The following is a 26,912-nucleotide window of genomic DNA, read 5'->3' on the forward strand; positions in this document are numbered from 1 at the left end:
CTTTGATAACTACCGCCAATTTCTCTTCAACTTCATGATGGAAGATTGCGTTTATGCTATCACCAGAGGAGCTAGCAAGATCGGCTTGGCTGTTGCCGAGGATCTTCTTGCTCGCGGTGCAAAAGTGTCAACTAGAGGTATCTTAGAGCATTATGTTTCTACCTCACAATGGGAGCTAAGTTAGGTATATCCAAATGTAATACTTTCACCAAGTATTGTAGTCAAATCTGTGGACGTTTTAGCACGTGACGATGCCTTTCAATACTATTCAATATTTAAGGCCAAGCTAGAACCGGTGGATTAGTGTGTTTCGGATGAGGGGTTGAGGACAATTCAATGAGAATATATCGGTGAAACTGATGTCGATCCATCCTGCATAGGAGGCTAGCAGCTCAGTGAAGCCGTGCCCGAGTCACATGAGATAAGCATCGTTAAGAGGGGTTAACGAGTTACGGGAATCGTCGGACTTGGTTCTGGCAAGAATAATCCTGGATGGGAATCCAAGTTAATTGCGGACATCATGATCTCATAATATGCATGAGCCCTTGATTTCCTTGAACCTCCTCTCTCAGACTAGCTTATCTCCACCTTATCTTTGTTTACTTTGCTGGATCAACTTTTGGAAAAGCACACAGTGTAGGCTCAAATAGTTTCTTATGTTTTTCAATATAGAATTCATCTCAGTATGCATGATGTATCCCTTGTGCCATGCCCGTTTGCCTCGGTTTCTCTCCGGCACCTTATTGGGTAGTAACCTCCTTGTCGGCTTCGACATTATCGACATGGGGACTCGAAGACAGTGATTTGAGGTCGAAGGTGGCAACTTCAGGGCGTGTGAAACTTGTATTCAACCTGGGTCAATATCCAGCTGTTTCCTGAAACATTCTGTTCAAACTAATAACTAACCTGAAGCCTTTGATCAGACTGTATTCATGGTCTATTTGACCACCGCCGGAGGTAATCTCATCCTTGACCCTGTTGGAAAGTGGAGTAAGTATCATGCTGACGAACATTTGAATGGGATTGGCGTTTAAATTACTTTTGTACCTCGGAGTCCGGGGCATCGGGCTTGAAGGTAACCTGTAGCTGAAGGTTAGAACAAGATAAGTCAAAGGGTATGAGGCCAACATGTGCACGTACAACGAAACTCGACATGATGAAGTTGGGTTTGATATTTTTTGCTGAAGTGAGTAAAAGTATTGCAAGAATTTCTTGTGAGGGGAAAGATGACTGGGCAGCCTAGTTAATTTATATACCGCGCTGCACGTGTGATGTGCCTGGTTACTACATGTAGGTGATGAGCCCCGCACTTATCTTGATTGCGAGATCTATAATGACGTCACATATTCGAAAGATCAAATGACATTTATGGCAACATTAGTAAACATTAAAGTGTTGACCATGACTAGGAAGCTCCTTGGGGGTTTCTTAATGAATGGAGACCGGGAGAAGCGTGTGGATTGGAGTGGCCATACCTACCTGGGCAACCCTGGAAGGTCCCTCGGATAGATCTACAGGCAGAGGGGTCACGCCACCATCAACTTCATCAACCCTTTAAGCAGATAATTCCAAAGATACAACAGCTAAATGAGAGGCTTGCAGGCACCGCCAAAATAGTATCAATGGTTTTCCGTATCTGTTCTCTTCTTTTCAAATTTCAAACATTACTCACCTGGGCAGATCATGGTGTACTCCAGTTATTTCTAGATCGCTAAAGAACTTGGTATACAGATGTATAAAAAGGTTGACCAAAGCTAGAACTTGTAAAACTGAGTGAGAAATATTCTGGGCGGAGATTTGTTATCAAGTATCTCACCATCGAACATTTAAGAGCTCTACCTGGAACTACTTGGATACCTACCTCCTCAGTCAGGTTTCCCTATCTTAGCTGCGCTCGCTGTGATGAGGTAGCTCAGAATCAGGCTTACTGAGAGAGAGAGCTGTCGGGGTATTTATCGAGCGCTCACTGGGGTTGAAAAGGTCACATCTCAGGTGGGTTATGATGCCTGTTGTCAGAATACATGTGGCAAGGCCATGCGTGGGCCATACACGGGAAGTGGAATGGATGAATCAAAGATAATCAGGCTGGGAGAGCGTAAGAGAGAGAAAATGCCGTATATGAAAGAGATGTTGCACTTAGTGTGAGTTGGGAAAGGGAAAGAACTTTGGATCCAAAAATCGGGAAGGGAAGCACCCTAATGCTTCTGTTTGGTTAAATTTGAATAAATCTCACAGGTGAAATCCAAAAAAATCCAGGCTCGTCCGGAGCTAGTCTTGGTCACGGATTACAATATATTGTACCATAACTTCTTTTCTTTGATGGAAGATTATATAACATCTGGAAACGGTCATCTAGATAAGTAAAACAGAGAAAACACAAGACAACAAAGGAAAAATGCAGGCCTATTAGATAGCTTTATCTACGCTCAACGGGGCTTTGACATTTGCATATCCATTAGGACTTTTTAGATCCATTATCCAATCAGAAAAGGGTATCTATCTATCCTTGAGTTTGATGATTTATTCATGATTAATGATTATCGACCAAATGCCAAAGCCTGACCTGCTAAACAAGCCATCCTGTTGGTAAGAACCAACCGATTTTCCTCTGAGCACGTTGAATGCCTAGTATCCACTGGTATTGCTGACGATTAGTTATAATGACGGTTTATCTATTGCCCCTTGAAAGTGATGTGAAAACCTCATGAGTATTGACTAATACCAGGTCTCTTAAGGACAATTCTCTATATGCTATCTCACATACGATGCCTTGTGGCAGCGAAGACATTTCCATTAGTCGACCCAGGAGAAGACCGCCATTGAACATTAGGCCGAAGATGCCCAGGTGGAGTTGAGAGATTAACCGTCTGCTATACGAGCCAATCGCTTTTTAAGACAACAGTAATCCCACCTGGGAATCGACATTATTTGAATTCAATCAGATATCCAATATTTGCTCCATACATCGATGCTTCTTGCTCGAAGTTCTTTGTAGACAGGACTTTGAGTCTTTGTAGCTTCGTGGGTTTCGGGAACGCTAGAATCGCACAAAGCGGTGGATCACTCACTCTTCTAGCTCCCACCTCAAGACTTACCAACACCCAGCATATCAGCATGCCCTCCGAAGGCCCCATATTATGAAAGACTAAATGTCTCTGTGTGTACATGCGTGATCATGACTTCCAACGTTTACTCCGCAGAGCCCGCTCATCCAGTTCTTGCTCAATCCCTGCTCGGTGAGCCTGGACCCACAGCTACGAAGAACGAGCAACCTACCCAGAGACCAACGACAAATGACTGGAACCTAAAGGACGACTGGGCCGCTGGCATACAATCATCCAGTGATGCAATCTTCCGCTGCGGAAGTGTCATCGGGTTTTCACGATTAAGAACCAGAAGCAGCGACAACGATGAATACATCGGACAAGTAAGAAAGCCACCATGTGTATCCAAAATTTCACTCCGCATCATTTAACAAAGACACAGATTCCTCGCTATCTTCTCACAAAACACCTGCGGAAAATCCCGTCATCAGCTGAAGCAAACACCTTCATAATCTATCCAAGTAACTTCGATGCCTTTGCAGCCCGGAACTTATTTACAGACCTGCAATCTGGCCCCTCAGCTCTATCCAAAGACGATGCTCTGAAGCGATTAGACTTAGTACAACTTTTTCCAGTGAACAATCTGCAAAATGCCGCTCAGGCTATCAAGCAAGTCTCGGAACTACTTCAAGAGGCCCAAGAAAAGCGACAGCAGTTGGACCAGGCGGCAGCTTCGACCAACCCCGCTATCATCCTTGTTGTGGCCGGCCTGGACACATTAGCTGAAGGCGTTGTCCGAGCTTCTAATCCGGCCAGAGGAGCAGCTGTGCTGGCGAGTACGTTGCGGATATTGACGCGCATGTCTCGCACATACAGCTCCTTTCTTTCCGTCATGCTTGTCAATACGAACGGGCTAGGACCTCATGTTGAAGTTGAGCATGATGGGTCGACTGGACGGGAAGTAGATGCGAGACCGACTGATCATGATGGAATTCACTCTATTTTTCAGCTACCTGGATCTTCCCTCCTGTCAACTTTGTTGATGAGGACGTTGGATCAGGGTATCGATACGCACATCTTGCTTTCCGATGTGAAATATGCCCGCGTGGCGGAAGTCGTAAAAGATCGCACTGGGGCAGGGCTAGGAAAATGGGGGATTTGGTCAGCCCAAAGATGAGCTTAAATATGCTGATGTGGATATTTGCAAAAATTTCTCAAAGTTCGTTGGAATTGCTCTACGGCGCAATCGATACTAATCGTACAATTCGACATACATACATATCCAGATTCACCCCTTGAAGCGCCATGAATCCATGCAAAAGAGTCATCAATGACAGACCCCGCCGAGTTCTCCCGGTTTTGCAAGATACCAACTCCGTTCCATGAGCCAGCTTTTGTCTGCCTAGAAAAAAAAAAAGGGGTATCAAACTTTCCGATTTTGGGTTTGTTTGCCCAATCCTCGTACATGCTCCACGTCGCGGTCTAGGAAATCAACGAAATCCTGGGTATCTTCCCCTAGCTCGCATTTGTTGGCATGTTTTCTCTTTCCGCCCACCTCCGCAGAACAGCTCTCTCAGCGACGGAGCGTGCGTCTATGGCACACTGAGCGAGATCTTGGTCTGCGGTATCTTCTTCGAACACGATATCCTGTTGTTGCACCTTTGTCCATTGCTTATGTCTCTCGCAACGTTTCTTGATGCAGACTCCGCGGGTTAAGAAGTTCATTTCCTCTTCTGCTGTACCGCCCATTGGTGTGTCCTCGTCAGCAGGGTAGCTAGAAGCCAGAGCTTGAACTGTTCCTTCCGCGAGAGCAAGTTTTCCAGCTTCGGACAAACGCCAATCATCGAACTCTTGGTCAGACCATGCGAGTCGCATGTCAAACCCGCAAATGTCCTTCCACCCGCCTTTTGGCTCCTGCTGCTTCAACCTTTCTACCAGGCCCTTAGCTCTCTGGCGTAAAAGGGTCACGAATTTTGTACGAGCAGCAAGCATCTCTTTGCGGTGGAGGAGTTCATTGCGTCGTGCCCGGATCTTTTCGATTTTAGCCGCTTCCTCGACTGAATACTCAACATTGTGTGCGTCGATATCGAATTCATTTTTAGTATCCGGTGGTGACTTCTCTTTCGTGTCACCATTGGGGATGTCACCACTGGGAGTGTCTTCCTTGATGGATTCTGGTGACGGTGACAGAATTTTATCACCAAGTTGCCTAAACTCTGCCACAGACTTCACCCCGAGAATTGCTGCCCGGAGATCGCCAGGCGTGAGAATACCGCCCATGCTACCTAGGTCCTCTTGTCCTTTTCTGTCAGGCGCCAATTTGAGGTTGCAAATTTGACGGCGCATGAATTCATGACCATGCTCATCAGAGCAGTATTTGCTCTTCTGCGCAACGCGCGCTGGCTTACGACACTCAAGGAGACGACACATTGGTTTCCACGTGGTGCAGCGTTTGCCATTCTCACTGCAGTTTGGGCCTGTTGTCGTCTGATTAGTACCGGCCAATAAGATGGAAACTGGGTAGAGAGGGGGACCTACATATGTACTTCTCGATCAATTCAGAGTCTCGAGAATCGATATTGACACATTTTCCATGGAACCAATCTTCACATCCACCATCACACCCGATCATCCATGTATGATTGTCGGGTCGTCGACAGATACAGAAAAGAGCGTTTTCATCTGACTCTTCCTCGTCGTCTTCCTCGGTTGGCCGCTTGGTACGCTTTTTAGGGTTTTTCTTTAATTCGGGCGCAGGAGATCCTGCAATAGACACAGAATCCTGCTTGTGACCAGGTATTTTGGTCGTGCGAGATGCAGGAGTATTGGATCGGCGTCCATCCAGACTATCTGCATCTGGTTCATTCGCCTTGCGCTTGGCCACGGGCTTCTTTTTGGCAGGTCCCTTTTTTGCCGGGGGCTTCACAGAGTTTGCGGGCGAGGACCGATCGGAAGATGATGCTCGGGAGTTCACGCCATTTCTGAGATTGGAAAGTTTCTTCGAGGTCGCATAGTCATTCGTGCCATCACCCCCAAAAGACTTGGTTTCAAAATCATCCCCGTTAGGTTCTGTTTTGACTGATGGAAGAGGGGTATCTTTGATTGCGACCAGTGTACCTTGGCTCGGATCGTAATCACCATCGTAGAGATCTGACCATGTCGTACCCTTGCCGCCCTTCGGCTTAGGCAGATCTGTATTCCTTAATAACCGGTGTATCTTTTTCGCTCTCTCAAAGCCGAAAAATCCACTTTGTCGCCAGCCAGTAACGCCCACAACCCGGTCATCTTTCACAATTATATTCGCTGGCACCAAATCATTATGAGTGAAACACAGCTCCTCCTTCGTATTCTTCTCGGCGAATAGTATGGTACGCTCTGATTCCTGGCGGGAGGGCGGTTCCTGGGAGTTGAGTCCGCGGCAGACATAAGTAGGTTCGTCGAGGGAGGCGTCGATGGAGGCGAGTATTTGTAGGATTTGGCGAGTCTGGTTTTTGAAAACATTGATCTGTTTCGGGGTGAGGTATCGACCTGCAACTTCGAGCGAGACTCCAGGGATTCGAGATTCCACTGTTACGTTCCGCCCTTCGATTGTCCCACAAAAATATGTCACTGGAACTGCAACGCCGATCTCTCTGAGTGGCTCCTCAACTTTTCGTGCCGCAGACAATTCATTAGCATTCACGCAAGAAAACACTTCTGCAGCTGCGCCAGCAGCGGACTCGCGGTCAACCCATATGATCACGCTGCCTGCAGCGAATCCTTCCCTGGGCCCCGTGATGTTTAGCGAGTGCTCCGGGGTGCAGAATTTCTCGGCAACTCCCACCCAAAAGGCGTTCGCATCGGGGTCAGAGTGGTACCAGTGCTTGTGGTGAGGGGTGAAATCGTTGGGTTGCGGGGTGTAACGTCCATATTGTGCGCTTTGGGCGAGAAAGGGGTCGTCACGCGGAATATGGTCTGGGCTGGTTTCGTACGGGTTAACACTCGTGTTGGTGGTCTTTGCGCTGTCGGCGAACCCATTCACATGTGTTACGCGACCCGCGGCCTCCATATCCGGTGTCATGACAATAGCGATGAGCGTACTCAATTTGTAACGAATATTTCCACTGAGATATCAAAATATCGTAGGGAAAAGTGCGATACTCAAGTCCAGAAAACTGGGACTGGTTCAGGGTGTATCGAGAACACAGGGAGCGCGGGACAAGTTAAATCCACATAGACCCAAAGGAGAAGGTTGGAGGCATCATGGGACTTTGATCGATTCATACAATGTCTAAGCCCTCTCTAGAGGCTCCGATATCCCAGCGACAGCAAGAATATGCGACCAGGGCGGCCCTTCACCCGGGACAGGGTCGCCGGGGGATTTCTTTCGCGAGAAATCGTGGACTCCGCCGCTTCCTTTGAGAGGGACAGCGGGGGCCCAATTCGCTTTGTAGGGGTATTCGAGGGGTGGAGGTTGGAGAAATAAATATGGAGAGAAGGCTGGAACATGCAAAACCTCACCAGAGCCACACACGTTAGCGCTGTCAGGTCCCTTGAATCCTGGATACGGATCGGAGACGCGGAGTTTTGGCGGACTGTCAAGGCGGTGAGTTGTTCAACACGCGACAGTGCGGGCGCGGGCTCACCGCCTTAGGGCCCACCGCCTTTGGATGATCTGCTTTCCAGGCCATCCTGACTTAAGGACTTAAGTCGCAGTTGACAATGACAAAACAATGTCACAATGAGCTGCAAGCTTGACGATCGATAACTAACGCAACAGCTCCAGGGCTCCCCATTATCCCGGAACGATACAGGTCCCCCCAAAACAGCCTGTTGGCTTCCCTGAATAAATTATTGCTTCTGCCCATCTTGGACGCCAAAAGATCGCCTAGGCCTACGAATACACAAATGCGAATTCATACAGCCAAACTACCATCAAGACATTCTCCATACACTTGTCTTTGCAGGCAAACATTTGGTAGCAAGGAGGTTCTGCACATGGATACTTTCATGTACACCTAACAAAACCGGTACATTCAAGGTCGCAGAGGGATGGAAGACGCTGGAGATCCCAGTGATCTCGGTGAGGAAGCATATCTCTAGGCTTGGATACAGATGCGCCGGGATTTTTGGCCATTTCTTCTGGAAGTGGCATCCGCAGAAGTGCTGAATTAGGGAAAGATCAGAACAATAGTGATTGTGAACGATATAGGCTATTGATTATGGCGAAACAGGGGCATCATGAACCATGAGTTCAGCTTGCATGTGCTAAATCTGAAGGGGGGCCGTATCAGCATTTATTTCCAGCTCAAATTTGGACGAGCCGACGATCGGCACCAAAGCTACCTTGGCCCTGAAATCACAGGTGTGTCTCGTCCTTAAAGACTACTAATCTGCCCGGGGCTCCTCCGAAAATACACTAAGCAACTGAAATCAAAGTTTCTGTATTTATGGTAAGATCGCCTCAGTGCGTCAGAGAAATAAGGGGATAACGCCTTGAACCAGATAAACATGTCAGTCACGCCTCGTTCCCGCTCTGCAGCAGTCTTGATATAGGGCGCTGTCAGATGTAACCCTGACTCCTCCGTACTTTGTAGTCAGGAGGACTCCCAGCTTCATTGAAGACCCTGGCAATGATCGTCATAAATGATACCGAAGACGGTATGTCGCGGATGGTATGTGGGGTCTTTTATCTATGTACTGAACAAAACACAGTGGATCATAGCGGGGAGCATTCGATAATCGTCATCTTACAGCAGAGCACCGGAAAAGGTTTGCGACGGTCTGTCGGGTCCGTAAATGCCGTCATACACTGACACACTGATTCTAAGACACGGAGAAATTCCGAGGACTCGACGTCCATAGTACCTCTTTTCCAAGGCCCCATTTCAAGTTTTATAATTCTATCATGAACGTTCATCTCGACTTCATGCCAACGATATAATTCACCCTGAAACCGGTAGCTGCAGATATCAACGGGTTCAATAGCTTATTCATCCTCGTATTCGCGGTCATGCAGAATTTCGTTGTGGAGCACGCTCTAAATTGTGGCCCTTGGATCACGCTTAGCCTAAATTGGGGATGAGAGTGCGATGTATCTGTGCCAATCATCATTATCGTTGATCGCGGGCCGCACCAAATGATCTTATCCATCCCCGATCGGGCATGGGATCGGTGCAGAGTCTTGGTTGTCGGATTCTCGTTAATTATAGCCCTGTACTCATTTGGCCCCATTTCCACTTGGAACCTGCTGGTCGCTGATTCGCTCGCCTACGGAGATCCCGACTTTTGACCTTGTCAGCTCGAACCACACGTGTTGGTCCGGCATATTGGATCATCATCTCTCTGTCCAAGCTTATATCTGCCTGTACAGCTTTGCTGCCCTGAATGACCAGTGGAGGCGAAGTTACTTTAACAAGCTCGCCTTTTAGGCTCAATGCACGAGCGCTCGGTGGAACCCTGGCCTTTGCGTATCTCCTCGCCCCCCCCGCTATTCCACCCCCGGCTTTGTCTGATCTTCGGCTACTGAAACCTTTCCGCCCCGAAGGATCACTTTTTCGATGCAGTAAGATTCACTTGACAGCTCATGGTTCTTTGCATTTGCAGTCATAACGCAGGGGACTGCGCTTCATCAATCCATCATCCTCCCATTTTTACCTGAAATAACGCGATATCGGAGCACAAAGGGTCTCTCGCCTTCTCCGAGCGCCATTTGGTTCGCCATGTCGAATTCCGATGGAGGAAATTCAAGCAGCCAGCAAGATGCTGCTAACACACGGTGGCAATTCATTGACGCCTCCGACAACCGCCGGAGCAACTTGACACAGGTAAAGCGTCATGTGATGCAAGAGTATATGCGCCAAAAGAAAGGTGGCTCTCGTCAAAGTGAGAGCGAAGAAGAACTGAGTCGACCACCACCCAAACGCGGACGTCCAAAAAAGGATCGAGCAGGAAAACAGAAATCTGTCAAAAATCCTAGAAAAGACGACAAAGGTGCTTCAAGCGCATCGACGAATGAGCGAGGTTCTCTATCTACAGAAGGATATGCATCAGACGACATCGAAAACGTACAGGGCTGGTATTACGGGCATCCCATGTTACCACATCCACACGATGCGTCTTTCAATCTTCCTTTTCGGGATCCAATGCCTGAGACACAAGGAAATCCTTTCCTATCAAACTTTGTCCATATCGATCTACGGAAGACAGCGAGCTTTCCTAGCCTGTCATCGAGCTCTTCGGCGTTATCAACTCCTTGGGAACTTGCGCGATCCCCACGAACTATTATGAGCGCTGCTAGGACAGATCCATTCAATTCACTTCCCTTGGAACTGGACCTAGATGGCCAAAGACTGTTCGACTTTTACGTTAACGATATGCCTGCGTGCTCTTATGGATCACATTTTCGATCACCAAAGGCCCATAACTGGTATACCCAAGTCTTTGTTCCTGAAGGAATGAAAGGCGCAGTGGCATTCCAGAACACTATCCTCGTCCACGCGGCAAATACCTGGGCCTGGGTCCGCAGCGAGGCTGAAACCACAGATACCCTCTTGCATCGAGATCGCGCTGTCAGCATGCTTCGCGCGCACCTAACTAAGAACCCCCGAGACAACTCCGATGTCGCAATTATATCTTGCTTGAGCGCTGCTGCTCTTGAAGACTTCGATCCACGACCAGGTCACAAAGAAATTAGTTGGGTTCATATGCGTGCAGCGCGCGAGATGATTCGGAGTCGCGGTGGGCCCACTGCCTTTGCTCACACCCGCCTTGGAATGTTGATCAATTGGCAAGATTATATCTTATCGGGGTATGAAACACATGGGCCCAGCTTTTCATTTGAGCACCCTACACCCATCACAACCTTACCGCCGGATTCTACGCCCTCTCAGCCTTCTGACAACATCGCCTCTATGCCCTCTCCGCCGTCTTCTACGTCGTCTGCCATATCCGATACATCACCCTGTGTGGAACCTCCTTCAAATTCCTTGCAAATATCGACCACCTACCCCATGGATGAAATTCGTCTTCATTGCGAAGAATTCCTCGATTTTCTCCGACGCTGCGAGCAGCTCGCCCTCTATCAAAAAGACAATCCAAAATCCTGTGATCCATCTCGACACACAGCAGTGTCAGAGACATCCCAGCTATTCCAAATCCTAGCTGCACCTCCTGGCTCCCGATTCACATCCTCGGGAGATCGCAAGCAAATGGTCGCCCGGCTAACTGCGCTCATGATGCTGAACGCCGCCTTCTGGGACTACCGATACACGCCCCTACATGCAGGGAATTTCCTCAGAACTCTGGACGAAGCCATTATCGACAGTGAAGTCAGCATGAGTGGCTCTGTCGAAGCAATCCTCCAGATCCTCCTTGCATGCAATGACGGATATACAACAGAATGGGTCACTGATCGTGATGGCACCATATCCCCTGCATTTTCGGAGTTGACCCCGGATTTCACACAATATTCTCCCATTGCTACATCCCCCTCCGCACGGCCCTGGTTTGCTGGTCGAATGCTGAAAATCGCTAAGCGGTTAAGTGCGGACTCGTGGTACCGAATTAATGATTTCCTTTTCTCTTGTCTCACTATGACGTTGTCGGAGCCTGCCGCATATCTGTGGGAAACTGATCTACGGCGCGAGATCCTTGAGGCGCCTTTAACGAGCTATACTATGCCTTCTTTGATGTAATGATCAATAATCATATGTACTGTACAACTTATATAATCATATTCTGATCCGAATCAACAATTTCGATAATTGAATATCCAGAAAGTCTCTCAATTCCTAGCTATGTTCCAACCTTGCTTAGGTGAAATCTCATCAATCCCAGGTTCTTAGTAGCCATCTGTTCATAAATTACTAAATTATAGACATAATAAGTATCATTGGTGGTTGGGAGGGTGTCAAGTATGTAGGATGCAGCCCTATAGTTGAGGCTGACAGAAAGAAACCAGGCCACGTAATCTCTGCTACGGATGACACTGGCCAATCAGAGTATCTATAATTAAAGGACTTCCATTTTCTGGTTTCAGTCTCGTGGAGGGTTGTGGGTGAAATCTAGTGGGTGAATTTTGCTGAGCCATGATCTTCATATGAATCCTTATTTCATTGATGGCCAATCGGTATATTTGCAGTGAAAGACCTCTTTTCTATAATTCCAATTTGCGGCCGTGGATGTCACCCGCTTTCCGTCAAGCCATGATCCTTACATGGTGTGCTGAATCTTGTTCGTTGAGAGGTGGTTCACTACCCCATATTCCCGGGCCGGAGCCGCGCAACTCAAACTACATGGGTCGCAAGGCCTACTTGATACGAAAGCGGATCCCGATCTTCGATGGTGATGCACCGGCTAAACATCGGTGCCTGGCGGTTACAATTACTAGTTCGAGAGTGCATCGGCTGAACTCCGGCATCTTTCATGCCCCGCATCACCAATATGGAGCTGCGGGGCTCGAGCTGCGGTTTTGGGAACATGCTACTGTACTCAGACAGGTTCAAATAAGGCCGGATTCTCTCATGGTTGTCATTCATTGCTTGATAATATCTTTACCAAGAAACATCCCACGAGCCGCAATCAATCATGGCGTCTCCCAACCAACTTCAGACTTTTCCTTCTAAACCACGTGTATTCATTTTAAGTGACATCTCCAATGAACCCGATGATGCAGAGTCTTTGGTTCGCTACCTCCTTTACTCCAACCAGTTTCAGACGGAAGGTCTGGTCGCTTGTACGTCGACATGGATGAAGAATAAGGTCTGTCCGCAGGATATGCATAAGATCGTGGATGGGTATGAGAAAGTAGTCGACAACCTCAACGCCCACGTAAATCCGAACGACCCTTATCCGACAGCACAATATCTGAGATCTCTCATTAAGAAAGGTGCAGAGGTATTTGTTTCCCGCCTGACTCTCAAATTCATATCTATTGCCAGCTCCTGACCTGCGTAATATCGAAGACATACGGCATGAAAGCAGTAGGAGACAACATCCCCCTCAGCGAAGGAGGCGAGCTCCTCCTACAAAGCATTCTCGCAACAACAGAAGACCCCCTCTGGATCCTCTGCTGGGGTGGAACAAACGTCCTCGCCTCCGTCCTCCTCAAAATTCAAAACACACACTCAGCCGCAGATGCCCTGAAATTACGCTCTAAGCTGCGCGTCTACACAATTTCCGACCAAGATGACACGGGCACCTGGATCAGACACCATTACCCAGACCTGTTCTATATCTGCTCCGTGCACGGCTGGAATCAATACGGCATGGCAGCCTGGTGCGGTATATCCGGTGACAAATGGTACGGCTTCGACAAAGGGGGACCGGACCCAAGCAAGATTAGCAAGGAATGGATCAACGAGAATATACAGATTGGACCGCTTGGCACAAAGTACCCCGATTACATGTTTATTCCAGAGGGTGACACCCCGACATTCTTGTATCTCATCCAGAATGGATTGGGTGTGCCCGAGCGGCCAGAATATGGATCTTGGGGTGGTCGGTATATTGCCACTGATGTTAGTGGTGATGGAGTGGCTAATGGCCATTTCAGCGATACTACTGATGAAGTTGTTGGACTTGATGGACAGAAACATAAGTCCAACCAGGCAACGATTTGGCGGTGGCGAGATGCCTTCCAGACTGATTTTGCAGCGCGAATGCAGTGGTCGCTTTCGTCTAATCTGAGCGTCGCTAATCATCATCCTGTTGTTGTTTTAAATGGTAGTAAGGGGGTTGAACCGCTGCTGTTTGAGCTGGAGGCAGGATCGACGTTTCAGTTGGATGCATCTGCGTCTTATGACCCTGACCCGAATGATCAGATCACTTTCAAATGGTATCAGTATCGTGATCCAAGTGCGACGCAGTGGTCTGTCCATTATGAGGTTAGTCTTTTGGAGATCAAGCCGGTCAATGAGGCTAGTAGTATTGTGGATGTTACGATTCCGCCGCCGGATAAGTGTTGTGTTGAGCTTATCAGTCGAGTGGCTGTGCCAAAGGGACAAGTACTGCATCTGATTCTTGAAGTTAAGGATAACGGGTCTCCTGCTCTTATAAGCTATCGCCGTGTTATCATTCAAAGTACGAATGAGAAGTTGTTGGGCGGCGGCGGCGGAGCGGATGCGATTGGGGATATGATGCGGGATATGATTTCGAATAATTAGATCCACTTGCGACAGCAAAAATTTATGTGAAATAGGAAACGAACATAGACGAACATTGTGGTCAAGTTTCATCCAAAATCTAGTGCAATAAATGACAAAGAATCGTAAATTTGTTACATATATAATCTTATACTTCCATCTTCTTACACCATAGCCGCGGCGAGGTGTTGCTGCCGCGACTGCTCCAACTACTATTCGTCGGATGCATAGACAAAGGATCCATTCCCTTATGCTTGATATGCGAACGAGGTCGCACAAGATCCGAATCCGGGCTTGGCGCCTCAGTAATCACTTCCGGCTGCGAAACCTGAGTCTTGTCCGTGAAGACATCCTCAACCTCCTCAAGAGAGTGGCCCACAGTCTCAGGGTAGCAAAGCCAAACGATAAACATGGCTGCCCAATTGAAAGCAACAAAGCAGTAGAAATACTTCGAGCCAATATTTGTGAGTGCAATAGGTGAGCACTGCGCGAAAATCAAGTTCAGACTCCAGTTTGTCGCGGTAGCGACAGAAGTCCCCCGAGCTCGAATGGCTGTAGGGAAGATCTCGGCCGGATAAATCCATGATATCATACCTAGGGCCGTAAAGAAGAGTGAGAAAACAAAGAACATGGCAATTGCAGCACGAAGTGCGCTCTGATTGGCGTTGCTGTCGCTGAAATCGACGTATCGCGCGAGTGTAGCCTCAACACACATAGCTGCGCCCATGCCAAACAGCGATGGAATCAGCAGCTTCCGCCGACCGACTTTGTCAATGAATACCATGAAAATCGTATTCCAGAGCTGCGCCAGCGCACCCCAGACGCCGATGATCATGAGTGATGTCGAGGTCGAGAGACCCAAGGACTTATATAGGCGGGGTCCGTAGTTTTGGATGACGTTCGCGCCAGATATTTGCGTGAAAGCTTGTAAGCCACAAGCCAAGAGAATCCGATATCGCCACTGCCGGGATAGTAAGAGTTGACGCCAGGAGCGGACGGCGGCGGTTTGTTCGTAAGCGACACTCTCGCGAATCTGGGCCATCTCTTCCTCAACGAGCTGGCCGTTGGTCGCGCTGAAATTCAAATGGAGCTTAGTCAGTACCGACCGACCGGCTGCTTCCTGTCCATGTTCGATGAGCCAGCGAGGCGACTCGGGGAGAAACCAGACACCGCATGTTAGGATGATCGCTGGTGCTGTTTGCAATGAGAGAGGAAATCTCCAGGCAAAATCGTCGGTATAGCGGGAACATCCATATCCGACCCATTGCTATGAACTAGTTAGATAAGGGTCACAATAATGAGATTGACGCCACTTACAGCCACCATAATTCCCAGGCCAATCATCCATTGCTGCATGCTCGCCAGCATACCACGAATCCGGGGTGGCGCAACCTCGCTCTGTGGAAAAATCAGTCAATGACGGCCTTGGCAACAATATCTTGGGTGATTTAGACCGACGTACGCAATATACGGGGATGGTTGCAGACATGAGACCAATTGCTAAGCCCGCGATAAATCGACCAGCGATTAGCATCGCAACAGTGACGGCACCTCCTTGAAGTGCAGCACCAAGTGTAGCAAGAGCCCCTCCAATGAAAATGACCATCCTCCGGCCTTTGAAATCAGAGATGTAGGGTGCAAGCAAAGACCCCACGATTGCCCCTCCTAAGAGTCGTTAGAAATCGGATCTTGCATTTATCTTCCAGTGCAGTGAACGATACCTGTATAGGAGGAGATAATTCCACCACTGGCCGCATCAGATAGACTAGGCGACCCAAATTTAGCCAGGAAGGCATTCTGCTCTATGCTCGACGAGATCACACCCGAGTCATAACCGAACAGGAATGACCCCAAGGCCGCGAAAGCGCAACAGAGAGTGACTAGCACGTAAGCCATAATTTAAAGCAGCTCAACTGCCATTGTCCATGCAACAGGTAGCTAGGTGGACAGGATATAAGAGTTGGTTCAGCTCAGGTTTGGGGGCGCGTCGCAGAATGTGGCGATCCACACTGGGGAAGTGGGACGTGCCGAAGGGGGGTCGATCACAAAAATTAGTCTTCAACCTTGAGCTTTGGAACCTTGGAATGTCATGCAGGATGTGAGGGGAGCAACTGGGAGCAACTTGACAGCCTGCTAGACAAGTTGACTCGCTGATTATTCAATGGATTATCGGGGTTGTAGAGATAATATCCCCTGCAGGGCTAACAAGCTTAAAGCTGAACTGAGTTTTCCCGCCGATCGCCAATCGTTCGAGACTCATATTGGTTCCATGGACCTTGTACAGTGTAAGTTTGTACTCCCTACTCCGTCATGATTGGGTAGTTTCAGATTGCTTTTTTACCGATGGTTTGGTCTCCTACTGGGCATTCCCAGTCGCGTCACAGGGTTTTGTCATGGTCCCCTTTGCATGGTTGATCCCTTCATGACGATAAGCAGATATCAATCAAGGGCCAGGCTATCGAACCTTTGGCAAGATTAATTGATATATCATCTGCAGCCTCGTAATAAAAGCAAATCGCTAATCAATCTTTGTCGGGTGCCGAGGCAACTACGATTTAATCGTAAACCTTTACTCCCCTTGATGTTCTTCGCTGCACAGGTTCATGCAAGTTGATCATCCTAGGTCAACCCATTCTATACCGTAGAGTATATGGTAGATGTCGTGCCTATATAGGTCTGACGTAAAACTTAGGGCAAATATTGAAGTTCAAAAAATGCCGCAATCTTGCATGGTCGGCAACTCATCTCGGCGATTAAGCAATTGACCGAATACCCCGAGAGTTTAATTGGAGGACTTTTGCTACTTTCACGCGGCAGTCCGATTTGAAATGTACCGGTGGAGTGCATATGAAGTACTGGGACTACTTGGTGAAATAGTCTCTACAGCTCCCGTAGAAGATTCCGACGGAATAATCGGCAGCCTAAATCTGCTAGATCTCGGCATGTCAAACGGTCCACCGAAGCTCACAGTCCGATTCCAGCCGTGTCAAGAAACCCGTGGTGGAGACAGGAAAATTCTATCATCGGAGGGGAAGCCGATGCGAAAATGCCTCAATACAAGAACCCTGGAAAATCCCCGCCCTTTATCGCCGCTGTCGGCCTTGCTCCTCTCGGATGTCCGAAAAGTATCTGGTGACTAACGGTTAGTCTGCATAAGCCGGTTGTCATCGGTCTTTTCTTCAAAGGCAAAAGGCCAATGGTGGAATCTATAGGGCACTCAAGATCCGTATTTGCGAGTCAAGCCAAGCTTTAGAGGAACATTCCACAGGTTCTCTCCACCTTACACCGCTTTCGGTTTGCAATAATCATTTCATCATCGCTTACTCTCGACTCTTGATCTTCGTACTCCGTGTTGAACTCTACTTTTCATTCGTCGCTGGAATTTAATTATTTCTTTTTTCTTCCGTTTAATGTTCCGGCAAGGAGGGCGATCGAGAACTTGCTAAATAGATCGCCCGCCAAGCTCTCCCTTACATGAATCACAGTCTCCCACTGTCTACACTATGGCCACGATCACAGGTCCTCATTCTGGCGAGAATGAGGATGATCCCTCTATGATTGATGCCTATTCACATGAAGAGGACTTCTCGCCGCATGATACCTCCCCCGCAGATCATAAATCCAACCAGTCCTTACCGATGCAAAAGAGGCGACGAGTTGGTCGCGCCTGTGACGAATGCCGTAGAAAGAAGATCAAGTGTGACGGGAAACAACCCTGCACCCACTGTACGGTCTATAGTTATGGTGCGAACCACTGAAATTCCATTCTTCCCCCCTTCTCCAGTCTCACGTGGCTGACATTCCACAGAATGCACGTATGATCAGCCTTCCAACCGCCGTCGCAATCCAGCCCCGCAATATGTCGAAGCCCTGGAGGCTCGTATGCACAAGGCAGAAGCCCTCCTCCGTTCCATTCTTCCTGATATCAATCTCGATGACCCACAGCTGGATGTAAAAGCCACAGAGAAGCGCCTTGTCGCTGCGCAGAAGGCGAAACAGCCGACCGGGCCTTCCGCGCCGAAGCCACCTGCGGGGCCAGTCGAACCAACCCCTGAGGGTGGAGACGAGTCGCTACTAGAGACCATGGTTGATAACTCTGGCTGTTTAGATCGTGATGACCAGGGTCACTGGGATTATCATGGCCACACGTCGGGCATCATCTTTGTCCGCCGGCTGCGCAAGCAACTCGGTGCCGCCGATTTGCCCATTACACGAGCCCACAGCATTACGCAATCGCTCGAAAGCCCCAAATCAGTCTCGGATTCACCGCAAGACTCAGCATTGCCCCCGACGCACGATCTGCCTCCTCGGGTGGTTGCACGACGGTTGTGTCACAATGCGCTGGATGACGCCTGCAGTTTGATGCGCTTCGTGCATGAGCCATCCTTCTACGCCAGCCTCGAGCGCATATATGACAAATCACCTGAACAATACACAAACGAAGAGAACTCTTTTTTGCCGCTTTTATTCATTGTCATGGCAGTAGGGTGTTTGTTCTCCGATGACGGGGTAGGTACCCTCGATGTAGCGGGGTACGAGGGTGCTATTGGCCAAGGGTAAGTTTCACTTTTTTTCCCGATGAGTTTACAAATAGTAGCTGATCTTCTTGTCAGATTCCAATTCTTCAAGGCTGGGCGGCAGCTTTTGGAGGTCACAGATTGTCGAGACCTGACTTCCTTGCAAGCGATTTGCTTCATGGTTCTATTCCTCCAATCTTCTGCCAAGCTTAGTACGTGCTATTCCTATGTGGGAATCGCGCTCCGCTCGGCACTCCGATTGGGCTTGCACCGCAATGTGGTAGCGGACTTCAATCCGATTGAGCGAGAACTGCGTAAACGCATATTCTGGGTGGTACGAAAAATGGATGTCTATGTCAGCACGTTGCTGGGTCTCCCGCAGATGCTGAGCGACGATGATATTGACCAAGAACACCCCTTGGAAATCGACGGAGAGTTCATTACCGCGGAAGGTATCATGCAGATGCCCACAGACTACACCCCTCTGATGGCCGGTCCAAATGCGCATACCCGCCTTTCCAACATCATCTTGAAGGTGGTCAAGTATATTTATCCCGTGAAAAACGTGCGCTATCGCTCTAAATTTGACCAGCGATACATGGTCAGTCACTCGAAGATTCGCGAAATCGAGCGCGATCTTCAAAACTGGATGGAGGAACTGCCACCAGCTCTCCGCCCTGGTACGGAGGTGTCTCCACAGCTCGAAAGGTATGAAATCGACGTCCGCGAGCCTACACTTAGGATAGAATGAGCTAATAAGCTTTTTAGGATTCGTCAGCTGCTCCGCATCAGCTATGCTCACGTGCAAATGGTCATGTACCGTCCATTCTTACACTACGTATCTGGTGGGTCTCAGGCCCGTGGCGTCGACAAGCGCTCTTATGCCTGTGCGGCGGCTTGCGTCAGCGTATCCCGCAATATCGTTCACATCACGACCGGGATGCACAAGCGGGGCCTTCTCAATGGGTCGTTCTGGTTCACCATGTACACAACCTATTTTGCCATCCTTTCTTTGATATTTTTTGTGGTTGAGAACCCTGATTCTCCTACTGCTAAAGATGGTGTTCTCAAGGATGCTATGGAGGGTAAAGCCACACTGGCTGGCCTAGCTAAGAAAAGCATGGCGGCGGACCGCTGCTCTCAGAGCCTGACTGTAAGTGTGAACCCTATCGTCGAAATTGTCATATGCTAATGCAATATGCAGTGCTTGTTCAAGACCTTGCCAGAGATGTTGAAGAATCGCCAGAGCACTAAGACTCCAGTGAATCTCAAGCGACCAGCGCCATCTAGCATTTCTGCAGAGCCAGAACCCATCAATGTTTCATCAGAGCAAACCACCTTACCTCATCGGTCAAGCACATTCCCCACCCAGATGATGCAACATTCTCCGATCTTGGACCCTTCGAGCCGTCGACAAAAGAGCCTGGATACCACCCAGGCCATGAACAATCGCCCCTCTGATAATGGTATCCAGTCGGCCTGGATGGCCCAGACACCTGAGCTGTTGACAGAAACCATGGCCACCCCGGAACCCATGTCCGCGTCCTCTATGAACGCTTCGATGGCCAATCAAGAGCCCTCGAGCTTGGCGTGGTCGCAACAGTTTACCAACCCGAGCAACCTGCCGGATCTTATGCCTATCATGTTCCCCTCCGACGATCCTTTCGCGTATCCCACTCAGCCCATGTCCACCCTAGAAGACGACCACTTCCGACATGATAATTCAGGCATCTCCTCCGCCCACTACCCATACGACTCAGCCTCACAAACCGGAATGGTAAATTCACCAAGCGACCCTAGTGTCACCACACCCGGATTTGACTTTTCAAACCTCCCCGGCTTTGGGACACCCGGAATCAAGTCATCGGTGCCCAGTCGCCTTCATGCTCCCACTCAATCAATGAGCTCGCCCCGCGTCCACTCCCCAATCTCTCAAAGTCATACCCCAACCGAAGCTCTAAGCAGCCCCGACCTGGTTTCCATTCCCAACCAGAACTTTGTTTGGCAAGGTTATAACTTCCAACCGACAAACGGGAATATTGCTCCCGATCAGTCTATGCAGCAACAGCAGCCTACCAGTGGAATTCCAGACTTCAGCATGGGTCTTGACGAGAACAACATGGGTATGAACATGGATTTGGGCATCTCATTCGATGACCTGTTCGGAAACAATACCACTTGCCGCCCTAGTAACGGCGCACCCAACGATGAGTGGACCCAGTGGATGAATGCCGGGGTGTAAACCAAATGACTTTGGTTCTACGACGATATGCACTTACGAAGGAAAGCAAAAAAGAAAAATATGTTTATACCTGGTCGGCGTTACGTAGTTGTGGGCGTGCTTTTTTTCTTTTTTTTGTTTTTCTTACAGGTCATTTGTGACATACAGGACTAGTTAGGCGATTGACCTAGCAATCGCATTAAATGAATAGTAATGTTTTTCACATACCACCGTGTATTCGTAGATGATTTCACTGATCTTCAATGCCTGGAACGGTTTAGCCCGGACATCTCCAGACCCACTTCAGCGATCCTCGCATGCCGGAATCACCCCATCGAGACTGACGACTACTCCCCACTCAACATGGCTTTGCCAACCAACAACCCATCAATTGGGACCTTCAGTCATACTATCCTTGGCAATTGAGCATATCGACCTCCAATACCTTGTCCGGAGTCTTCCGCCATCCACGCGCACCGGTCGCATGAGCTATTCAGGAAGCTCTGTCATTTCACTATATTGAATAAGATTTGATTAATTACTCCGATCTATCCGCAAGAATGTCCCTCCCAAAACTTTCCACCGTCGTCACTTGGGCTCTATACTTTGTCCCAGTATATATCTTCATCCTCTCTCCGCTCCTGCAAACATTCTTCGGCTCCAGCATTACCAACTCCGAGAACGTGAACATATTCGACTGGACCGACGAAGACACAATTCCAGCACCAAATCTCCGAGATGATAGCTTCATAAGCCCAGAAGATGGCGTTCCGACAACTTGTCCGGGCGAGCCGGCCGGATACAAAGTACACTTGCTTTCACGCGCACCCCTCATTTTGTACCTGGAGAACTTCCTCAGCGACGAGGAAGCGAATCATCTAGTCGACATCAGGTAAGCATATCATACACACACGTGAAGAGCCAAAGGCACAGCTGTTAGCTAACATAGTCATCTCGATAGCGTGGACAAATACAAGCCCTCCATCGTCTACGACGGCAAAACAGAACAAGTCGATCCCAGCAAGCGCCTCTCCGACCGCGCACTCCTCGACCGCGACGACACAGTCCGTTGTCTCGAAGACCGCGCCCGCGCATTCCAAGGCTGGCGTCCGCACCTATACATCGAGCGCATGTGGGCACAGCGATACAATGCCTCAGGACACTACCGGCATCATTACGACTGGACCGGCACGCTTGCACGTGGTGGAGACAGACTGAGTACGTTCATGGTGTACCTTGGAGCCGACTGTGAAGGTGGGGGTACGAATTTCCCACGGTTGACGATGCCGCCGGGGAAGGAGTGGTGTCGATTTTTGGAGTGTGAGGAGGACGGGGCCGAGGCTCAGATCCAAGCTGGGGATCTAGACTCGAACTCGGACCAGAATTTGGGAGGAATACCGAAGCAGAAACCGGGGATCACATTTAAGCCTATTAAGGGGAATGCGATCTTTTGGGAGAATCTGCGTTCCGATGGGACTGGGTATCCTGAGACTTGGCATGCGGCTTACCCGGTTACGACGGGGACGAAGGTGGGCTTGAACATTTGGAGTTGGTATCAGCCACCGATGCGGGCGCGTAGAGGGTAAGGTACACAATTGAAGTGTATCTGTGTATATAGCCCATTTTTTCTGGTTTAGAGCTTTGGTTCGAGGGGCGTTGTTTGGGTTGCCATCTTCATGGAATGCTTGGTGTTGCACTGCCCAGGTGGTGCAATTTGCACCGCCTGCTTCGGTTCTACTGGTTGGAGTTATGCTCCAAGGTTGCTCCAAGAGTCGTTGTATATGGCGTCAATTGGTATATAGCGTGTAACATAGTTCTATACATAGACCTGTCTGAACATAATGTGGTTTTCGATACACCCCGGGATCTATGCTATCTTCCCCGGCTGTCTCTCAACCCCATAAACAGAAGAACACACGAGACAGATCACGGTGGGGGCCAATGAAAATAGGCAACGACATTCATCAGGAGACAAGGGATGCCAAGTGCCAATTGCGCCGAGACATAGATTGGGGGCTTCGGAGCGGGAATTGGCAAAGAGGAAAACCTTGGCTGCCAAGAATGTATCGCCATGGCTGACGACGCTTGGCGCCTCCAATTAGTTGCCACTGGGCAAAGTGGCACGAAGAACGATCCATCACCCAGGGGTCGTGGATCCAAGGACTCCTCCAGCTTGTACTGAGTTCATTGGTTCGTTGGTTGAAGTGATTTGGTGATTTGGTAATTTGGTAAATTTGGGGAAGTTTTAGTCTGGCGCTTGACCCGATTAGGGCGACAGACCGGGTCCATGAGAGAAGGCTGACATTTGGCTGAATTCTACACGAGTTGCGATAACCAGGTGTGATGGCATAGCACCCTTGAAATAAGATAAGTACACGAGACCATATTTTAAAATCATATGTTCTCACCATTTTCAAGAGGAGAATGCACAGCCCCCCTGTTCGGACTTGCTTTTTCTCCAACGAGAATCAAAAACTCTTGGAAGCCCCGCAATAACTCTTGGCCCGTTGTCCGTGCTTGTCCCTTTCTTGTCCCGCCCCGGTAAAAAAGACTCTGGGCAAAGGCTCGGCTTATTACTCTCTACCCCCTTCTTACGCGCTTTCCCATCCCACTTCTTCCTCTTCATTCCCCCTGTTTGAACCTTTTGGACACGTTGGTCTATTTTATATCACGTCTGTGTGACCTCTTGTTGGTGGCCAGATTACAAATTCCGGTGTTCTTCGCCCCCTCTTTTCTTGGTTCATTTTTGATAAACGTTGTGCCTGGGCATCCCGCCAGCACGACAAGAATCCCCGTTTCTTGGCATCATGACGGAGAACAATATCCCCCCAACTTCAACACCTCAACTGGCGCCGTCGGCGCCCGTTGACCAGACACATCCCGTGGCGCAGGTCACCACTACTCCGACCGCCTCGGTCACGGCGACCGCCGCCGCCGCTACCGCTGCCATCAACAACTCCATGAATGGCGGCGAGCAGTTGCCTTGTCAATGGGTGGGCTGTACAGAGAAGAGTCCTACTGCCGAAGCGCTCTATGTAAGCTGGTCGCAAATCTAGTGTTGTCGTCCAGTGGAATACTAATCAGCGGTCGTTTAATCAGGAGCACGTCTGTGAGCGCCATGTCGGTCGCAAAAGCACAAACAACTTGAATTTGACTTGCCAGTGGGGATCTTGCAACACCACTACGGTGAAGCGCGACCACATTACCTCGCACATTCGAGTTCATGTGCCTCTGAAGCCGCACAAGTGTGATTTCTGTGGCAAGGCCTTTAAGCGTCCTCAGGATCTGAAGAAGCATGTCAAGACCCACGCGGATGACTCCGAGATCCGGTCGCCTGAGCCCGGGCTCAAGCACCACCACCACCACCCTGATATGATGTTCCCTCAGAACCCCAAGGGTTATGCGGCTGCTACTCATTACTTCGAGGGTCCCATCAGCGGTGTCCCCAACCAAGCTTATACTCATGGCGCACCCCAGTACTACCAGACACACCCGGCGCCACCCCCACCTGCCAACCCGCATTCCTACGGCAATGTATATTACGCCCTCAGCCAGGGCCATGATGGCGCCCCCTCTTATGACCGCAAGCGCGGATACGATGCGCTGAATGAGTTCTTTGGAGATCTTAAGCGCCGTCAGTTTGACCCCAACTCCTATGCTGCTGTTGGCCAGCGGTTGTTGGGTCTGCAGGCCCTCCAGCTCCCTATTTTGAACGGACCTGTGCCTGAGTACCAGCCCATGCCCACCGGTGTCGCCGTGGGTGGAGGTGGTGGTTATAGCCCCGGTGGCTCTCAGGCACCTGCCTACCACCTGCCTCCGATGTCCAACGTCCGCACCAAGAACGATCTGATCAATATCGATCAGTTCCTTGAGCAGATGCAGAACACCATTTACGAGAGTGATGAGAACGTGGCTGCTGCTGGTGTTGCGCAGCCCGGTGCCCACTACGTGCAGCCTGGCATGCACTACCGTGCCACGCACTCCCCACCAAGCCAATTACCTCCTAGCCATGTCACAGCCACCACCTCTGCACCCATGATGCAGGCACACTCCCCATCTGTCGGCACTCCAGCATTGACTCCTCCCTCCAGCGCTCAGTCGTACACTTCCAACCGCTCCCCCATCTCCATGCACAACCACCGCGTCTCCCCACCTCATGAGAGTGGCGCCGGCATGTACCCTCGTCTCCCATCTGCCAGCATGTCTGATAGCATGGGTGCTGGTTACCCCACTTCATCTGGTGCCGCTCCCCCTCCACTCTCGGTGCCTTTGACAACGATGATCGTCGTCGTTACACCGGAGGTACTCTGCAGCGGGCGCGCCCGGCAGAGCGCGGAGTTGACGACGGCCAGATGGATACTGCGCAAGATAGCAAGGCAGATGGCGAACGCACTCCAACCAAGGATCGCATGAACATATCGGAGAGTCTGATTGACCCTGCTCTGTCGGGCACCTCTCCCGATTCTGACCAGGAAGCTGCTCAGCGGACTGCTCAGGCTGCTACCGAGGTGGCTGAGCGTGATGTCAATGTTGCTTGGGTGGAGAAGGTTCGCTTGCTTGAGAACCTCCGACGCCTAGTTTCGGAGCTCTTGGAGGCCGGTCAGTTTAACCCTGACTCAGGGCGCGAGTCCGGGTCCCCCACCCTTGATGGAGCTATGGAGGGCATTGAGATTGCTAGTGCACGTGCATCCTCTGAGCCCGCCAAGGAGGAGCCCACCAAAACCGAACCTGCGGAGACTGTCTCCTACCCGACCCTCCGTGGGTTGGACGGAGACGGAGACGCTAAGATGCCGGGTGATGATGTATAGGGGGCATCAAAATTGGATTGATCCCATTGGCCTTTCTCATCTAACGCCGTTACGACTATTTGTTTAAGTTTCATTCTACCCATCTATCTTCTTTACTTATTTATTTTCCTTTGTGAGCACGGCCCTAGAGCCATTTCCTTCACCCTTCTCATCGGTGGACCATGCCTGTTTTATATTGATCTTCTGTCTCCCTCCCATCTTGTTCTCTTTTTGTCTCAATTGTCTTCCTGGAAGCCTCTCTGTAGCAATAAAACCGCACACGCTGTTTATTTACAGCCTTTCATGTTGTTTGCATCCAATGATCTCATAGAGTAGTGTAACCAAGTCCAGAACTGGGACAGATCGAGATCACCCCTTGGCAAGATTAAGGTTACATGATTGTAATGTTGTGTTTCTTATAGTTTGTTGGCATAGTCTCCCCGGATTTGGCGATATGAACCCCGATCGACATGTCAAATCCAAAAGGGGCATGGCAACATTCCAACGGGTGAGACTAAACTGCATCCGGGGCCTTGTGACGCAAACGACCGACACCCCCCAGTCAACAGAGGTTTAGTGATTCCTGCAAAGATGTCTTGATCCAATGGTCAGGTGTACAATTGTTATAGAATACTAGTAAGTAGACTTGCAAATATGAAGCTGATAATCCTACAAACAGTCTGTTATTGCAAAGGGAGGCATAGTTAAGGTTATTCTAGACCCGAGTCCAGGGACCCTGTGTTCAATCATACCTTAATCACTTCCAAGGCAGCCCCTCATCTAACGTAGGATATGGTTCACGATGAACTGATCATGTAACTGCACTCGGAAACATCGTGGATCCCACGCTGAGCACGTAATGTGTATGTAATGGTATTACCCGATAAGCCCCGCCCCCCCTCCTGCTAATCGGTCGGTATTATACAAGAGCGTGACCAGACTCCACCACTGTTTACGGCCAAAGCGGCGCACTAGATTTATTCTGTTTCTGTTTCTTTATTTCTTTGGAATACATTGAGCTTCTTATTTCTTCTTTTTCTCTTCTCTTTCTCTTATGTTTTCTTCCCTTGAAAACTCTTGAAGGAACCGAAAGAATTGCAAAACAAGCCCACACGCTCCCCACGCGACAAGGCGGTCACCCCAAACAGACGCCATCGCGTCGATCGTAGGGATTATCGATAACCATCATCCCCAGCCACTTCAATTTACACTTCAACTCT

At 49.5% G+C, this 26,912-nt stretch overlaps 9 protein-coding genes across 9 annotated transcripts; 6 read left to right on the top strand and 3 right to left on the bottom strand.

The window, feature by feature from the left end:
* Positions 1-740: 740 nt before the first annotated feature.
* Positions 741-1,155, bottom strand: N7503_008974 (uncharacterized protein; the record flags this gene model as incomplete). The annotated part of the gene is made up of 4 exons (XM_057068521.1): positions 741-840; positions 907-975; positions 1,040-1,080; positions 1,141-1,155. 4 exons carry the CDS (start codon positions 1,153-1,155, stop codon positions 741-743), a joined length of 225 nt encoding a protein of 74 aa, XP_056919376.1.
* Positions 1,156-3,175: 2,020 nt separating this feature from the next.
* N7503_008975 (uncharacterized protein) lies at positions 3,176-4,221 on the top strand (the record flags this gene model as incomplete). The annotated part of the gene is made up of 2 exons (XM_057068522.1): positions 3,176-3,427; positions 3,487-4,221. The coding sequence occupies 2 exons, from the start codon at positions 3,176-3,178 to the stop codon at positions 4,219-4,221; spliced, it is 987 nt and encodes a 328-aa protein (XP_056919377.1).
* A 338-nt stretch (positions 4,222-4,559) lies between these two features.
* On the bottom strand, positions 4,560-7,104 carry N7503_008976 (putative PHD transcription factor; the record flags this gene model as incomplete). The annotated part of the gene is made up of 2 exons (XM_057068523.1): positions 4,560-5,521; positions 5,583-7,104. 2 exons carry the CDS (start codon positions 7,102-7,104, stop codon positions 4,560-4,562), a joined length of 2,484 nt encoding a protein of 827 aa, XP_056919378.1.
* Positions 7,105-9,745: 2,641 nt separating this feature from the next.
* On the top strand, positions 9,746-11,719 carry N7503_008977 (sigma-70 region 2 family protein; the record flags this gene model as incomplete). Its single annotated transcript, XM_057068524.1, has 1 exon — positions 9,746-11,719. The coding sequence occupies one exon, from the start codon at positions 9,746-9,748 to the stop codon at positions 11,717-11,719; it is 1,974 nt and encodes a 657-aa protein (XP_056919379.1).
* Positions 11,720-12,611: 892 nt separating this feature from the next.
* Positions 12,612-14,188, top strand: N7503_008978 (DUF1593 domain-containing protein; the record flags this gene model as incomplete). The annotated part of the gene is made up of 2 exons (XM_057068525.1): positions 12,612-12,920; positions 12,989-14,188. The coding sequence occupies 2 exons, from the start codon at positions 12,612-12,614 to the stop codon at positions 14,186-14,188; spliced, it is 1,509 nt and encodes a 502-aa protein (XP_056919380.1).
* A 127-nt stretch (positions 14,189-14,315) lies between these two features.
* On the bottom strand, positions 14,316-16,063 carry N7503_008979 (sugar porter family MFS transporter; the record flags this gene model as incomplete). The annotated part of the gene is made up of 4 exons (XM_057068526.1): positions 14,316-15,434; positions 15,485-15,565; positions 15,630-15,832; positions 15,889-16,063. 4 exons carry the CDS (start codon positions 16,061-16,063, stop codon positions 14,316-14,318), a joined length of 1,578 nt encoding a protein of 525 aa, XP_056919381.1.
* Positions 16,064-17,410: 1,347 nt separating this feature from the next.
* On the top strand, positions 17,411-21,037 carry N7503_008980 (putative C6 transcription factor (Mut3)). The gene is made up of 5 exons (XM_057068527.1): positions 17,411-17,911; positions 17,976-18,723; positions 18,781-19,392; positions 19,453-19,837; positions 19,889-21,037. The coding sequence occupies exons 1-5, from the start codon at positions 17,671-17,673 to the stop codon at positions 20,924-20,926; spliced, it is 3,024 nt and encodes a 1,007-aa protein (XP_056919382.1). The 5' UTR covers positions 17,411-17,670; the 3' UTR covers positions 20,927-21,037.
* A 428-nt stretch (positions 21,038-21,465) lies between these two features.
* On the top strand, positions 21,466-22,491 carry N7503_008981 (oxidoreductase, 2OG-Fe(II) oxygenase family; the record flags this gene model as incomplete). The annotated part of the gene is made up of 2 exons (XM_057068528.1): positions 21,466-21,797; positions 21,867-22,491. 2 exons carry the CDS (start codon positions 21,466-21,468, stop codon positions 22,489-22,491), a joined length of 957 nt encoding a protein of 318 aa, XP_056919383.1.
* A 937-nt stretch (positions 22,492-23,428) lies between these two features.
* Positions 23,429-25,713, top strand: pacC (putative C2H2 transcription factor PacC; the record flags this gene model as incomplete). The annotated part of the gene is given in 3 exon segments (XM_057068529.1): positions 23,429-23,940; positions 24,005-25,207; positions 25,219-25,713. The coding sequence occupies 3 exon segments, from the start codon at positions 23,713-23,715 to the stop codon at positions 25,711-25,713; spliced, it is 1,926 nt and encodes a 641-aa protein (XP_056919384.1). The 5' UTR covers positions 23,429-23,712.
* Between the last annotated feature and the right edge of the window lie 1,199 nt (positions 25,714-26,912).

The sequence above is a fragment of the Penicillium pulvis genome (genome assembly GCF_028828015.1).
Source record: "Penicillium pulvis strain IBT 33274 chromosome Unknown contig_7_segment1_segment0, whole genome shotgun sequence".
Taxonomy (NCBI): domain Eukaryota; kingdom Fungi; phylum Ascomycota; class Eurotiomycetes; order Eurotiales; family Aspergillaceae; genus Penicillium; species Penicillium pulvis.

Excerpts from the sequence above, each read along its gene's own strand:
- N7503_008980 (XM_057068527.1), top strand. The coding sequence starts at position 17,671 with ATGGCCACGATCACAGGTCCTCATTCTGGCGAGAATGAGGATGATCCC. Across the intron at positions 18,724-18,780 it reads GAGGGTGCTATTGGCCAAGG|ATTCCAATTCTTCAAGGCTG; the intron begins GTAAGTTTCACT and ends TCTTCTTGTCAG. Across the intron at positions 19,393-19,452 it reads GTGTCTCCACAGCTCGAAAG|GATTCGTCAGCTGCTCCGCA; the intron begins GTATGAAATCGA and ends TAAGCTTTTTAG.